The 17,358-nt window shown below is 41.0% G+C and overlaps 1 protein-coding gene across 1 annotated transcript in view; it reads left to right on the top strand.

Moving 5' to 3' along the window:
* Positions 1-3,007: 3,007 nt before the first annotated feature.
* Positions 3,008-17,358, top strand: part of Zdhhc15 (zinc finger DHHC-type palmitoyltransferase 15) — a 92,466-nt gene continuing 78,115 nt past the window's right edge. Inside the window, exon 1 of the mRNA XM_051141713.1 lies at positions 3,008-3,380. Within this exon, the coding sequence (XP_050997670.1) occupies positions 3,245-3,380 (136 nt within the window). The 5' untranslated portion in view covers positions 3,008-3,244. The remainder of the gene's footprint in view (positions 3,381-17,358) is intronic.

Raw genomic sequence — 17,358 nt, 5'->3', positions numbered from 1 at the left:
ACTGTGAGAGGAGCTGGGAGATGGCTCAGCAGGTGAAAGTCCCTGCAGGCAAGCTGACAACCTGTGTTGATTTCTAGGACCCACATGATGACCTGATGGAAAGAGGGAAGTTATTTCTGTATATTGTTCCCGGACCTCCACACACATGCTGTGTGACATGGACATATGTGCACATACACACATGCATGCATACACAGGCACACTTCTATACACACACACACACACACACACACACACACACACACACACACACACACTAAGTAAGTGTAACTTTAAAAACAAACTGAGAAAAGAAGTCTCAGGTAAGCCAGCCTGAGTCTGGCCTATATCTAGCTATGCAGCTGAGGGCTGCCTTCAATTCCTGAGCCTCCTGCTAAGTGCTAGGATTACAATCATGAACCACCACGGTCAATAATAAATTAGAAGAAATAGAGGAAGGAACACTGGAAAGTGATTATGTCCTTGTGAATGGGGATTAGTGTTAAAAGTAAGAGAGACTCCCCAAGAACTTCCCAGGGTACTTGATGTGGAGGCACAGAGAAAGGGAGTCTCTATGAAGAGGAAACAGGCCCCCATGAGACACTAAATTGGCTGGCACCTTGCTCTCTAGGACTTTGCTGCTGCCACCACTCTGCTTTAAGGGCCAGTCAAAAATGGAAAGAAGACAAACAATAAACAAGCCAATGATCCTGCCATGAACATGCTTTGCTTGTAATATATTCTTGAACTTGTTTTTTTCTCCCCCTGGTTCTTAGATATCCATGCTAATGTGCATATGAACTTTGTCTATCAGAAGCCTTCACTCCGAGGTATTTTATTAGTACCCAGGCTACACCAGAAAATGAAAATCTAGGCAAAGCTCACCATGCCCCAAAAGGGAACTTTTCAACTTCCCTATTCAATCCCTCCTTAGGCCCTGTGGTGGTGCCAGGCAACACTGTTCTTCTAGCCACTGAAGCAGGAAATCTGGTAGAAAGTTTTGCCTTATCTCACTTCTCATGTGTTACAGTGATTAACAAATTCTATTAACTATCACCCCCAAAGAGTTCCATCTGCCCCTTTCTCTCCTCATGCCCTGCTTTGGGCCCAAAGTCATTTTATTTTAGTTTTAATTGTGTGTGTGTGTGTGTGCGCGCGCGCGCGTGCATGTGCGTGCGCATACATGCCACATGTGCAGGTGTTTACAGATCAGAAGAGAGCGTCAGAGCCCCCAGGAGATACAGTTACAGGTGGGTAGGAGGTACTAAATACTTGAACAGCAACAAGCACTCCAGTTCTCTAACCCAAAATGCTCAAACTCTTGCTACCAAAATATTAACCAAGAGGTTAGCCTACTGTGATACCTTCCAAGACAGGTTTCTTGCATCTCCTAAAATATGCCATAAAGTCTGATATATTTTCACCATTATATAATTCCCTTTACCTGACATTTCTTCCCCCATAATCCCTACTTAAATCTGTTTCCTTCTTAGCAGGTTAGTCAGTTCCCAGCTCAGCTCAGACTCCCTTCTGCATTCAATCATTTCCTCCACAAAGCTACTTGACTTAAACAAAATAGACACAATGATTTCAAAATATATGTGCTAAGATCCTCAAAAGCACGATTAATGGAAATCTTAAATATTTATGTCAGAACTTCGAGGCTAAAGAACTTATCGGGCTATTAAATTGTGTAACTAGAATACAGTCTACATTTCATTACTTTATTACTTTGGGAACATCAACCTTTATCTTAATCTGAAAAGAAACAATAAAGCTGTTGTCACTTTAGGAACTTATTGCATGGATTCAAAACACTCAAAACACAAACCAAGCTTATAAACCCTCTTGCTCCCACACAGCAGTCACACCGAATGTAAATCAAACCAGGTCTCGGCAAAGTTATAATCTCTTTGTGTACTACACCTTTGGAAATCATTAAAACAATGAGGATGAAATACATAAATGCCTACAATAATAGGAGTATGGTAGGTACTTGTGTCAAAACTAACAACCTGTTGCCTAAAGGAGACCATGAGCTTCTTGGTGCAGTGCCCTGTGTTGTCATCCTTATTTATTCTAAAGTTGACCTAACAGAAAGCAACTACTCCAAAAATATTTGTTGAAAGAAACTGCCTCCTATTTGGTTTCCCTGCCCTCAGGTCATCTTCCTTTCCAAAATCCTGGTTATTGACTTACAGAAATATCACTGTGACATCACTCCATGGCCCCCAAACCTTGCCTGACTGTGCACCATCTGCTCTACATACTAGTGTTTCCAGTCTCTGACAAGGCACAGAAGAGCCTTTGCAACCTGGCTCCAGCCTGTATTTTCAGTCTAATTTCCACCCTCTCCTTTTCACACAAACTCTCTTCAAGGTACACCAGCTGTTCTTGGAACATTTTAGAACTGTCATTATGCTATGCCTTTTCAAACACGTTTCTAGTCTGAAAGGTCATCCAGCCTCTTCTGCTTGAAAACGCTTTTAGTAATAAAGCTTGGATTAAACACCCCTACCTTTATAGCTTTCCCTGTGCCCAGAATCATTATAGACCTCGCTTGGTTTCTGCACCATTGTGTTTATTCTGAAAATATACTAAGCTAATTCTGCAGGGAGGACAGAGAGGGAGGAAAAGACTGCCCTGTCACGGGACTTACCCCAGCAGCGACTGCGGCACTACGTGTTAAGCATACTGTTTAAGCGGCAGTGGGAGGATGGGGATGGTTGACCTTTAATTCATGATGTGCTACTGTGCTGTGTGCATTTTTCATATGGTGCCTGTGTACTTGTGTGTCTGGGGGTTGGGACAGGAGAGAAACGGAGAGACAGGGAAAGGAAGAGGGAAAAAACAGAATTGAAGAGAAGGTGGACGCAGTGCAGTAAGGGCAGTTGGGCGGCCTCACATTTCTTGGGCTTCACAGTTTTGCAGAGGTCCAGCCCTGCACGGGAAGAGCAAGGGGTTGGGGGTGGGGGAAAGGTAGGAAGGGGAGGGACCGCAGTCCCGCCAAGCCCCGCAGGCCTGGATTCCCTGGCCACCACCTTCTGCCCTATCAAGGCAGGTTCCTCAAACCGTGACTCACGCCTACTGTGCTAGGCGGGGCGCGCCGGGCAGCGCAGCCCCACAGGTGGCAGCGGCTCGGAGCCGATTCCCGCCAGGCTAGGCAGTGGAGCGCCGCACAGCGCGCCTTCCCGCCTCCCAGCCGCCGCCCAAGCAGTTCCCGGCCGGCGCCAGCAGGCCTGCTCGGTCGATCTTCGAGCCGAAGATGCGGCGGGGTTGGAAGATGGCTCTGTCTGGGGGGCTGCGGTGCTGCCGCCGGGTACTGTCCTGGGTGCCAGTGCTCATTATTGTCCTCGTCGTTCTCTGGTCCTACTATGCCTACGTCTTTGAACTCTGCCTGGGTAAGTGGGGCTGGGCACATAAAGTGGGGGAAATTATGCTCCAGCATAATCGTCTGCCCTATCCTTCCCACTGATGTCCCCAGTGCGCTCAGCCCTCACTCTGCGGGTCTTCCTTTCGCGCCTGGAAAAACTCCCAGTTTCCAACCTTGGGCTTCTCACAATCTCTCCCGTGCGCCATCCCACGAGGGTCCCACCACGTCGCCACCGCCCCTCTTCAGTGTTTTCTTATTTCTTTGCCCTACCTTCGATCATTTCCTGCCTCTTCCTACTAGGACCTCCCCCCAACCCCCGCACGAGATAACCACTTAGGCTGTATCTTCCCCTTCAGAGCCCACCCAACCAGTTGAGGAAGCACGGTTCCCTGTGTCCTTAAAGTGCCCGCTCCACCTAAGCATCCAACTCAGAGCCCACCATTTCCCCCTTGTACTAGGATTCCTTTCATACTGGGGATTCTCTACATACTGGGGATTCCTGCACCCTCCTATTAGCCTACCTTTTCTCCACATTGGGATCCTTAGTTTCTTTCTGCACTTCTCACACACAGGCTGCCATGTTTCACATCTCCACCCACTTATGATCCTCTCATGGCAGAGCATTCTGTTCTATCTCACTTTTTACACAGTGGTAAGCCCTCCATCCTTTCCCTGAGATCCAGGAGTAGTGTGTGCACGCAACACACGCACACAACAGAGGGGGGGAGGCTTCATAAGTTCACTTTCTTATGGCTCTACAGTTCCCTCTGTTCTATCTCACGGTCCACACAATGCTAGTAAGCCTCCCCTTTCTTTACCTGTGGGTTTTCCTCATTTTTCAGAGCTCTTCTAGTGGTGTGCGGGTTCTACACGACACTCTTCTCCTATTAGGGCTCCTAACTGTACCACACTGGGGTGCCCTCCAGCCTCTTCCCTTTCCACTTGATGAAGCATTCAACCCTTCCCATCAGAAGGCCCACAGGAGTTTCTGACACATCACAGTAGCACCCCCAACCCCGACCCCTGCTTTGCCACATTCTGATCATGTCTCACCAACTATAATCTTCTACTAGAATGCTCTCTTTACATTTCAAAGAGGTCCCACAATCTTTACCTAATCCTTTTCTAATCCTGTCTTGTCCCTGTTGTCTTTTCTGAGAAACACTCTACCTCTTGCGGTGTTTTCCCATTGTTCCCACCACATCCTGTCACTATCTGTCTCTGGTGCTTGTCATTGTTTCCTCCCAGAGTGCCTCCTGCTTTCTCAAGCCTGGCAAATCCAGTTCTTTCTTGTTGAGGTTTGTAATGCTTTCTGCCCTTTCCAATGGGGATGCCATTTCTTGTTTTGTTTTTCCTTCTTAGACCACCCCTTTAAGGATTCTGGTCTTATCTTTTGCCTTGTCCTGCCACACCAAGAATCACACAGGTCTCTCCTTATTTACAACCTGGTCCCCATCATATGGCTCATGCTTTCAAATTCAGAATTTTACAGTATTTCACAACACAAAATCCAAGACATTTCCTTGTTTTTACTCCCCACTTAGATTTCCATGACCCCAGTTCTCTCTCTAATATTCTCATAAACTCCAATTAATTCTCATAATATATCTGGTCACCTCTCAATTTCTCATGAGCCATTGAAGAATTCCCATATCTTTGCAGGTAAGATCCCATAACTACCTGTTATCACCTCAGTAGTACTAGAATACCATTGTCAGCACCCTTACTTACACCTGTGACCTGCCATCTCCCCTATTCACTCAATGTGGGGCACTCAGTGCCACCCTATTAGAATTCATACTTATTCCATCAGACAGCCCTGCAAACCTGTCTTCCCATGCTTCATTTATTTCCTCATATCATAATTTCTCTCCTTAAATATTACAGTTGGTGTGCTGCTTTTCAGACCCAGGACCCAACTACACTTACAACCGTATTCTCTTATGTATTTGAAAAAACTACACCCCTACAAAAATTTGGGCGAAATAAAGTGACCCTGTTTTCCTGATATCAGAATTCCTTCTAGTCAACTCTATACATCAAGGTTTGGCTTTTTTCCTGGCCTTCTTTCTTAATGATGTTATGGGAAATACAGAAAAGGCTTTTGACAAGTTGTTTGCTGCCTTCGTGGAGAGACGTTTTGAGTGGTTTTTTTTTCCCCCTTCATCTCCCTCTGGTATTAAGGTGTATTGTATTAACTAGACTATACCATGGCTGGGAAGTTTTCCGGTTCTCAGCTCTTACCACTTTGGCCTTTTTGAATGATTAACTAAGGCCTCAAAAGTTCAGCTCCATTGTTATGGTATGTACATTGCCCCCAGGAACAATGCCATATTGTAAACACTATTAAGCCTCTCTTTAAAGTCCTTGAGTGCTGATTTACATGTGTTCAACAAGAAACCCTGTTAAAAATTAGTAATGATGATAGTTAATTCTTATATAGAACTTACTTTATGACAGAAAAAAAAAGTCCTCACTACTGCAGCTATATTAACAAGTCTACATATCACCTCATTTAATCTTCACAGCTATACAAGGTAGACGCCATTATTAGCTCCACTGTGCAGAGATTTAAACTGAGACAAGACCAATAGTGCAAATAGTCAGCTGTGGTGGCACACACTTGTCATTCCAGTACTTGTGAAGTAGAAGCAAGAGACAACTTCTTACTAAAGGGAACCTTATCTCTTGCAGTTATATCAGGCTATAACTGAAGGTGATAATTTTGTACTTATAGCTTATAATATTTTTAATTATTAAACAATTACATCATTTCCTCCTTCCCTTTCCTACCTTCAACTCTTCCCATGCACCCCCGCCCTGGCTGTGCCTCAAATTCATGGCTATTTTTTCTTTAATTGTTGTAACACACACACATACACACATTTGTAGATATGTAAGCACATCCTGGTCCATTTATATCATGTAGTTGTGTGTATGCCTATAGGGCTGCCCATTTGGTGTTTGATAACCAACCAGTGTGCTCTTCTCTGGGAAGACTATTTCTCCTGCTCTCAGCATTCCTTAGTTGCTTTGTCTAGGGTTGGGGCCCCCTGAGGTTTCCCCCTTTCCTATTAGCATTTCTATTGTTGTCACCCGTGTTTGGCTCTTATTTATGCAGTCTTGTTGATAAGAAAGCATGGTTGTCACCTCTCTGATATTTCTAGAAGACACAATCTCACAGCAAACTTGCTGCTCCCTGGCTCTTCCAAACTTTCCACCTTCTCTTCTGTAATCCTCTCTAGGCCTTAGGTGCAGGAATTATGTTGTAGATATGTCAGGTGGGCTATCTTGTTTTTTAGACTAATTTCGATTTTACAAGCCAGAAGACCTAGGGCAGGTCACTTAATCTCTTTCAATCTCTGTTGTTTACATATGTGTCTTACTAATGTACATGTTTATTCCTACCACAAACACTTGCTTACCACCTAAGATGCTATTGTGAATTTAAACATTGTGATGGCTGAAAAGCATGAATTATAGTTCACAACACAGTATAAGAGTGTGTTAGATGCCAACTTATAATACTAATAAGAATATAAAGTATTCTACCTCCCTCAAGAAAATAAGCTTACATTTTTTCTTTTTTAAAACATATTTTATTAATTTATTCATATTACATCTCAATGGTTATCCCACCCCTTGTATCCTCCCATTCCTCCCTCCCTCCCAATTTCCCCTTACTCCCCTCCCCTATGGCTGTTCCTGAGGGGGATTACCTCCCTCTGTATATGCTCATAGGGTATCAAGTCTCTTCTTGGTAGCCTGCTATCCTTCCTCTGAAGGCCACCAGGAAGCTGTACATTTTTTTCTTACTCGTTTTTATTTTTGTTTTCTTTCTTGTTCAGCGTCTATCTTTTAAATTTTCTTATATTTCTTTTTTACATATACACTTATATTATTACACATAAGTAAAATAAACTACATACAGCAAGAATAACTATGAAACAATCAGGAATTATATAAATATTACCTTCATATTGTTTTGGCTATTTGTATTTGGTAGTCTTGAAGAAAACATCTTTCTTATCTTGGTGTGTCTAAAATTCTGAATGTAAGTCAATATCTATCATATCTCATCTCTATCAACTTAAAACATCTATCTAGATCTAAAAACATCTTAACCCCTAAACAACTAAGCTTTCTTGTAAAACTAAGCTATCTGGTCTTCAACCCCATCAGGGACTTGAGAAGGAATACAATTCATTATGTGAATACACAGTGGGTACAGGTTAGCAGCTTCCCAAATGAGAAGATGACAGAGTTTGCTACCCGAGCACTCACACAAAACTCTCTATAATGTTGGAGCATCATCTTTAGCCTTCTGTCCAATATATCTGACAGACATATTTGTGATGCAGGGACTATTGAGGACTTGCTTACCAGAAGCTTATATTTTTAATAATAAAGAAAGTAATAGTATTCATTTCACTAAGGTAAATGTTATGACAAAAGACAACCATTTTGAAGTATTCAGTCATTTATTATATTTACAATGTTGTGAAGCCATTACTTCAATATAGTTACCAAATCATTATTGCTACACCAAAAGAAAACCACATAGATATTAAGAAATAGCACTCCTTCTAGGGGAGGGAAGAGGGTCAATGTTCTTTAAGGATATGGTACTGAGTATACCATGGTGGTATAGATAGCACACATTAAAGTCAGTGGGTTATTTAAGAAAAGGATATTAAATTGGGAATAGTAGAGATGTATCTGGGAGGAGTGAAAGAGAAGTACAAGAGGTGATTGTGGTCAAAATACCTTGTATGCATGTATAAATTCTCAAAAAGTTAAAAATAGTATATTAACAAAGAAGCAATTCCTTGTTCCCTTCATCTCCAGTCCTAGTCACCACTCATCTATATTGTAGCTCTGTATTTACTATTTACTTATTCTATAATGTGTGTGTGTGTGTGTGTGTGTGTGTGTGTGTGTGTGTGTGTCTGTGTGTGTATGTCCTTTTGTATCTGGCTTCATTCAATTAACATTATTTGCAAGATCCACCTACATGGCAGCATCTAACAGTAAACCATTCCTTTAATAGATTACTAATATTCTATTCTTTTTCCTTGCCAGAGTTTGTCTATACATCTGCTCAAGGACATTTGGGATTTTTCACCTTTTTTTCTGTTCCAAACAATGCTACTGTGAACATTTATATGGAAATAATTCTTTTTATACCAGAGAGAAGGATGTGAATGATTGAATTGTATGGTAACATTTTGAGGAACCTCTAAGCTATCTTTCAACGTGGCTGAACATTTTACAGTTCAACTAACAATAAAGGAGAAAGGGTTTCGATTTTTCAACAGTACCACAATATCTTTCTCCGTTAAAAAAAAAAATGACTACCATTGTCAGGCATGGTGGCGCACGCCTTTAATCCCAGCACGCAGGGACGCAGAAGCAGACTGATCTCTGTGAGTTCGAGGCCAGCCTGGTCTACAAAGCGAGTCCAGGACATCCAGGGCTACATAGAGAGACCCTGTCTCTAAAAACAAAAACAAACAAACAAAAAGACTACTTTGGTATAGTGTAATATGGCATCTTTTTGTAGCTTGATTTGCAATTCTTAAATGAATAAACATGTTGAGTATATTTTATGTACTTGACCATGTTTATATCTTACTTGACAATTATCTATACAGACTGAGCAGGTTGTATTTATGTACTTAGGAATACACTCACATACTTGTAACTGCAATTAATGGAAAATGATGCTATGAATTTGAAAGAGAGCAAGGGATAGGGTACATGGGAGAATTTGTAGGAAGGAAAGGGAAGAGGGAAATGATGTAATTATAATCTCAAAAAATAAATTAAATATGACAAAACAAAAATAATGGGTGTGGTGGCAAATGCCTTTAATCCCAGCACTGGAGAGGCAGAGGCAGGTGAATCACTGTGTGTTCAAGGCCAGCCTGGTCTACAGGGATACTCCAGGGCAGCCAAGGCTATCACACAGAGAAACCCTGCCTCAAAAAAACCAAAGATGAGACAAGACAAAAACCAAAAAATAACTATTCAAGTTGTTTCCCATTTTGCTTTTTAAAAAAGCCTTCATTTTCTTTTTTTTAAAATTTATTTTATTTTTAATTTATTCACTTTACATTCCAATTGTAGCCCCCTTCCTCATCTCCTCTTGGTCCCACCCTCCTTCCTTCATCCCCCTTTACCCTCTCCCCTAGTCCACAGAAAGGGGAAACCCTCCTCCCCTATCATTTGACCCCAGGGTATCAAGTCTCATCAGGACTGCCTGCATGCTCTTCCTCTGTGAGCTGGCATGGCCTCCCAATCAGGGAAAAGTGTGGAGGCCAGAGTCCATGTCAGAAATAGTCCCTACTCCCCATATTGTGGGACCCACAAGGAGACTGTGCTGCCTATTTACTACATCTGAGCAGAGGGTCTAGGTCCTCCCCATGCATGGTCCTTGGTTGGTGCATCAGTCTCTGTAACACTCCCCCATCCCCACACCCAGATTTGTTGGCCCCATTGGTCTCCTTGTGGAGCTCCTTCTTTAAAAGTCTTGCTTAGAGGGTGAAAGAGTAAGGGGGGAATGGAAAGATACAAGTGAGGGGATAACAATCCGGACATAATCTGAATAATAAATTTTAATAAGAAAACAAAACAAAAAAGTCTTACTTAGCACACGAAATGAGTTCCATTATCAAATCTTCATATATGCTTATAATTGTACCATGTGTGTAATCACCGATATTATCCTGTGTTATTCTCCCTCTTGCTTGTTCCCTTCCTTACCCTGAAAAGTCTCTCTTCTGTTTTATGCCATATATATCATGTGTGTGTGTGTGTGTGTGTGTGTGTCTGTGTGTGTGTGTGTGTGTGTGTGTGTGTGTGTAAGTATTTTTTTTTTTTTACCAGCTCAAACTCCTCTCCTAGCTGGCCTATCTGGCTTCTCTAAGTTTCTCACTGAATTGCTCTTCTTGGCCTCAACCTAACTCTAGCAATCTTTTCTAATCTTCTGGCTCCTTTTTATTTTGTGGCTCCTTCTGTTTTCACCTGTGTCTAACTTGTTCTCTCTTCAGCCTCTCTCTCTCTGTAAAACTCTCCTGGTAAAAACTGCCTCTGAATTCCATGAACTGAACTGCCACAAACTCAACTCCACTGCACTGCCTCTCAACTAACAGACTCAACCAAACTACCTGAACAGCACTGTCTAAAACTCAGAGATCTGCATGCCTCTGTCTCCTGAGTGCTGGGATTAAAGGTGTGTACCACCACACCTGGACCTAAACTTTTCTTTACCAGAAACTTGCTCTATACCAGGCTGGCCTTGAACTGAGATATCTGCATGCCTCTGTCTTCTGGGTTCTGGGATTAAAGGTTTGTCTATATTAAAGCTGGATCACACAGACTTAGAAGGATGTGATCTCTTGCCAGAACAGCCATGTTCTGATTTAAAAGTCTTCTGACCCATCCCTCACCACCCCCCCCGTCCCCCCTCCGTGTGTGTGTGTGTGTATGTGTGATATTGCCTCCCCTCCCATGACCCTCTTTTTCCTTGCCTTCTGATCCCTTTAGAGCCCCCTTTTCCTCCCCATGTACTTCTATGTTCATGTAGAATTTTTCTACTCATATGTAAATATCTTGTTTTAAATTCTAGAGTTGTCATAGGAAAGAAAACATGTATTAATTTTTTTGAGTCTGGTTTATTTTGCCTAACATGATGATCTTCACTTGCAAAAATTTTCTTGACAGTTACAAAATTTCATTTATTTTATGTTTAAACAAAACTTTATTTTGTGTGTGTATCTGAGAGTATATGAGTCACATTTTCTTTATATTTTTTTATATTCATAGGCTAATTCCATATTTTGGCTGTTAAGAAAAATGCTGCAGTAAACATGATTGCATAAATATCTGTATGGTATACAAACATAGATTTTTTTTTTCAGGTATATACCTTAGAGTGGTAATGTTGAATCATATGTTAGTGGTATGATTTTAATCTTTTTGATCATTAATTCTTAGTTAGTATGCAAAGAAATGAGTTTCCATGTGACATTTCATAATGCATATCTTTATACTTTGTTCCTATTCAGCTTCCCAATAACTTTCCTTGTTCCACATTCTTCCTGCCTCTCCTTTTGATCTCCTTCCTCTCTTCCAAGTCATCTGTCTGCTTTCATATCTTCTGTATGCATATATACATATATAATCTATATGCATATATAAGAGGATTCTACACATGAGATAAAACATGGGGTATCCCTTTTCTCCCACTCCCAGCTTTGTTTCCCCCTTTGGCCCTTCTTTTCCCTGAATACTCCCTTTGATTTTTATGTCATATGTAAACATAAATAAACGTACTGTTAAATGTAGATAATGCCTATGAGAGAAATGTAATGTTTATCTTTCCGATTCTGGCTCAATTCACTTAATATGATGATTCCAAGTTTCACTAGTTTCTCTGGAAACAACACCCTTTCGTTGCTTAAGTGAGGAGTGCTAAACAGCAATTTTAGTGTGCAGTGAGATAGGTTCAAAAGCACAGATTAAAAACTAGCATCTGAAATGACGCATAAGAATGGATATATTAATTCAGATTTCTCCTTGGTTCATGAAAGAACAAGAGAACCCATGCTTACACAGATTAGTATAGAGAACTCCCAAACATTGATTCAATTGGAAATGAAAACACATTTCTTTGAGAATTTAAACCTCTGATTCTTTATCCCAACAGTAGTAACCTCAAACCTAAGAAAATGGCTATCCATGCCTTAGACAGTGAAGATGGTCTGCCTCATGGCAACTGGTGCTTACTGACCTAAGAGAGTCCAGATGGTAGTAACGTCTCAAAAATGGAGAAAAATTATTAAACCCAAATCTGAAGAGACTGTTGCGCAAAGTGTCAAGCCTGAGTATACCCAGGCAAAATAATCACCCTTCCAAACAGAGGCTTGAGCCCCGGTATGTGAGATCTTCAAACAAACAGAGAGACGAACAGGCAGACAGGCAAGCCAACACAACCACTCCTGAGATGTAGTCCAGGAAGCGAGTGTTGTGCCTAGAGAAATGGGGAGATCCTAGCATAGCTACTTGTGGTGACAGATGCCAGGATTCCCTCAGGGTCTTACCCACAGTGTTGAGTTGTCATGGATAACGTCTTTAGTCACATTCTCTAAAGCAGTATTTCATGGATACCTAGAAGGCCTGTGTCACTGACCTTCTGAGCTTCTTGTCCTGGTTGAAGCCCACCAAGGCTGTTGCCAAAGCCCACAGCTTCTGTTTCCTGTTGCTTTCCTGAAAACCACAAGAAAGATATTAGTAGAGGAGGCTGATTTCATTCAAGCTTGGACTGGAGGAAACTAGGATAGACATTCTATCTCAGAGATAGCCTCCTTTTCTAGTTCTAATTTTTGAGGAATTTCTATACTGATTCCAACCCGTGATGTACACCACTTGTCCCTCCACCCCCACCCCAAGAATCCTTGCAAGCATTTGCTGCTATTTCCTTCCTTGATGATAAGTGTTCTGGTTTTAATTTGCATTTCCCTGGAAGCTAAGATGCCTGTACACTTTTGGAAAATATTTATTGATCATTGTATATCTTGTTTGGAGAACTGTGTATTAAATTTTCTGGACCGTTTATTGATTACATAATTTGGAGTTTTCGACGTTTAGTTTTCTAAGTTCTTCATAGATTCTAAATACTAGTCCCCAGTCTGATGTATAGTTAGAAAATATTTCCTTCCATTCTGTAGACTGTTTATTCACTCTGGCGATTGTTTCCTTTGCTATGCACATTTTTTAATATCATAAAATCCCATCTGTCAGTTCTTGGGATTATTTTCAGTGCTACTGGAGTCCTTTTTGGGAAATTCTTGTCTATGCTTGTGCCTCTATCCTGAAGTATTTTCCTCAAGCAGTTACAGATTTTCAGGTCTTATGTTAATTCTTTGGTTTACTTCGAATTGTTTTTTTTTTTTTTTTTTTTTTTTTTTTTTGAGACAGGGTTTCTCTGTATAATAGCTCTGGCTGTCCTGGAACTCTTTTTTTTTTTTTTTTGTTTAATTTTTTTTTTTATTTTTATTTTTTTTTATTAATTTATTCTTGTTACATCTCAATGTTTATCCCATCCCTTGTATCTTCCCATTCCTACCCCCCCCCCCCATTTTCCCATTATTCCCCTCCCCTATGACTGTTCCTGAGGGGGATTACGTCCCCCTGTATATGCTCATAGGGTATCAAGTCTCTTCTTGGCTACTTGCTGTCCATCCTCTGAGTGCCACCAGGTCTCCCCCTCCAGGGGACATGGTCAAATGTGAGGCACCATAGTACATGAGAAAGTCATATCACACTCTCCACTCAACTGTGGAGAATATTCTGACCATTGGCTAGATCTGGGAAGGGGTTTAAAGTTTACCTCCTGTATTGTCCTTGGCTGGTGCCTTAGTTTGAGCGGGACCCCTGGGCCCAAATCTGCCTATCATATTGTTCTACTTGTAGGTTTCTAGGACCCTCTGGATCCTTTTATTTTGCTGTTCTCCCATGCGTCTCTCATTTAGAGGAACTCTCTTTATAGACCAGGCTGTTCTCAACCTCAGAGATCTGCACCTGCCTCTGAATGCTAGGATTAAAGGCTTGTGCCACCACACTTGCTGTAGAGGTCTTTTCATATGGTTAGTTTATTCCTAGGTGTTTTACATTTTTGAAGCTGTGGTGAGCAGAATAATTGTCTTGCTTTCCTTAGTGTTAATCTCACTATAGAAAAGCTGCTGATGGCCTGGGGAGGTATCTCTGTTGGGACTCTGCTTGCTGCACAGGTCTGAAACCTGACGTTAATCTCCATAATCCACTTAAAGAAAGCTGAGCAGAGTGACACACATCCGTGTTCTCACTGTTAGGAATGTAGAGACAGACAGATCCTTGGGGGCTCAAGGCCAACTAGTGTAGTCTACTTAGTGAGCTCAAGGGCAACCAGAAGACCCTGCCTCAAAAAAGCAAAACCCAAACCAAAAACCAAGTCAAGTACACTACAGTCTGTATATGTTGACTGTAGGTGCTGTTACTTTGCTGAAAGGATTATAGGTATGAGTTTTCTAGTGAAATCTTTAAGGTCTTTAAGTATATGGTATCAAACAGACATAAATTGCTTTCTTTCCTATTTGTATCACTTTTATAATTTCTCTTGCCTTAGTGTTCTAAGAATCTGAGCATAATATTAACTAAGAGTGGAGAAAATGGATATTCTTTTCTCATTTTAAAAGAAACACTTTCAAATTTTCCTCCATTCAGTAGTACATTGGTTATAGGTTTGTTGTTACAGCCTCTATCATACATAGGCATATTCCTTCTAGTCACAGTTTCTTCAGGGGCTCTTATGAAGGACACTGAATTTGTGAAAGGCCTTTTCATTGCCTATTAATACAATCAGGCTCTTTCTGTCCCTGAATGTATTTTTGTGCGGTGTTACTTTGGTTTGCATGTGTTGCACCATCCTTTTATACTATTAAGAATTTTTGTATTTATGTTCATTAAGTAAATTCAGTGTGTGTGTGGGAGGGGGTGGAGTGTCTTAGTTAGGCTTTTATTGCTGTGAAGAGACACCATTACCAAGGCAATTTTTATAAAGGAAAACATTTAACTGGGACTGTTTCAGAGCTTTAGTCTATTTTCATCATAGTGGAAGCATGGCAGTGTCCAGGCAGACACGGTGCTGGAGAAGGGGCTGGGAGCTCTACATCTTGATCTGCAGTAGTAGAAGGACACTATTCTATTGGGCATGGCTTGAGCTTATATGATCTCTCAAAGCACCCCTCCACAGTGACGCACTTCCTCCAACAGGACTAAACCTACCTACTCCAGCAAGGCCACACCTCCTACTAATGCCACTACCTATGGGCCAAACATTCAAATTCATGAGTGTACAGGGGCCAAAGCTATTCAAACCACAAGACAGAGAGGGAAGGAGGGAGGGAGAAAGGAAGGGAGAGAGACAGAGACAGAGACAGAGAGACAGAGAGAGAGACAGAGACACAGAGACACAGAGACAGAGGAGAATATCTAGACTATCTGGTTTTGTTACTGAGGTAATATTGGCTTCACCGAATGAGATTGAAGTTGGTAGAGTTTCTCCCTTTTCTATTTTTATGGAATAGTTTGAGCATCATTGCTAATAGCCAATAGTTCATCTTTAAAGATCTGGCAGAATCTGGTAGTAAATCTGTCTTATGTCATGCTTTTCTTTTTAGAAGTCTTTCTATTGCTATTTCAATCTCTTTTCTCATTCTACATGTTTATATTCTTTATATATTATTTTACTAAAAGTTTTAGTATTTAAAGAAGTTGGTTTTATTGTGACATTTTCACAAGTATATATTGTTATACTTTCTTATTTGCTCCTTGATTACCCTCCACTATTCCTGCTTTCTTACTTTTGTTGGTCTACTTACTCCCCCAAATAGTCCCTTCTTCTGCTTTCTTGTCACATTTGTACCTTACATTCTCCTGTTAGCCCCCTCCTTGCTCCCTTTAGGCTTCATCATCTTCTCTCATTGTCCTCATTTTACTTTATGTCATATGTGTATGTAATATACATACATACACACACACAGAGTTTTGTTTTGTTTTGTTTCTGAGACAGATTCTTACTATGTGGCTGTATCTGTCCCAGAACTCATCATGTAGGCCAGGGTGGCCTCGAGCTCACAGAGATCTACCTGCCTCTGCCTCCTGAGTGCTGGGATAAAAGGCGTGTGCTACTATGCCCAGGAATTCAAATCTATTTTTGCATGTAAGAAAAAAATGCAAATTTCTCTTTCTTTGTTGACTTGTCTCACTGAACATAATCATCTCCAGTTCATCTGTTTTCCTATGAATATTTATTTCTTTTTGATTTATAGCTATTTGGTTTCCATTTATTTGTTGATGGCACCTTTGGAAATGATATTCTCCTCCTCCTCTGGAGTCTGTTCATGCCTGTTGAGTTGCTTGCTTCTTAATGACTTATTAAATATTTTAGTTACTTTTATTGTTGTGACAAAACACCATACCAAGACAATTTTAAAAGAAGGGTTTATTTGGTACCACAGGATAATAGTCACTCATGGTGGGGAAGCATGGAGCCAAAGACTGAGAGTTCATTCACATCTTCATCCACAAGCAGAAAGCAAAGAGAGTGACCTCGAAATGGCACAGTCATCCAACTCTCAAATCCTAACCTTGGTGCCATACCTCCTCCAACAAGGTCGCCTTTCCTAAGCCTCCCAAAACAACATCAGCAAGTTTTCAAATGCCTGAAACTACCTGGGACATTCAAATCATCACACTCACCTATATTTTAAAGACTATATTCTTTGTCACGCATGATCTGTTAATTCTCTGTTCCTTAAATAGCGATCAACTAGTTGTGGGGTCATTCCTGCAAATACTTATAGCTGGCATGGAAATAACCTGCGAAAGGCAAGAAGTAAATCCGGTTTATCATGACATAGTTAGCTAGTGCTGGTTCAAACTTCCAGAGTCTGACACTGAGCAGTTTATTTTAGACATATTTAAACATGCACAATTTTGAGGGGAAAGAAGTTTTCTTATGGCAATTAACTCAATTCTGCGCATACAACAAAGTTTAAGACATTTTTATATTGACACTCTTTGCAAAGGATATATAGATGTACATATACATATCTCGTCCATAAAGATGGGTTCTGTTGACTCAGAAACAATGCTCAAGGTAAGAGTCCAGGGAGAATGACTGAGGTAAACATAATAGCCTGTGGGAGTCAGGATTGGTTTGGCCCTAAGATAAAACAGAAGTTCAGAGACTGTTGTAAAGTACAAGTGACCTCTTTCATAAGGATGGCTTTTATGGACTGAGAAGCAATGCTTGAGATCTAGGGAGGAAAAGTCTTGGATAAACAAACATAATAGTCTGGGGGATTCGGGTGAAGCCTGGCCTTACAGATAGCAAAAGATTCCCAGGTCATAAACTACATCCTTTCCCAGCATTCTGGGTGGAAAACAGGCAAACATCTTCT

This window comes from Acomys russatus, chromosome X (genome assembly GCF_903995435.1).
Source record: "Acomys russatus chromosome X, mAcoRus1.1, whole genome shotgun sequence".
NCBI classification, from domain to species: domain Eukaryota; kingdom Metazoa; phylum Chordata; class Mammalia; order Rodentia; family Muridae; genus Acomys; species Acomys russatus.
The sequence above is the reverse complement of the archived record's forward strand: the minus strand, read 5'-3'. Positions and strand labels throughout refer to the sequence as shown.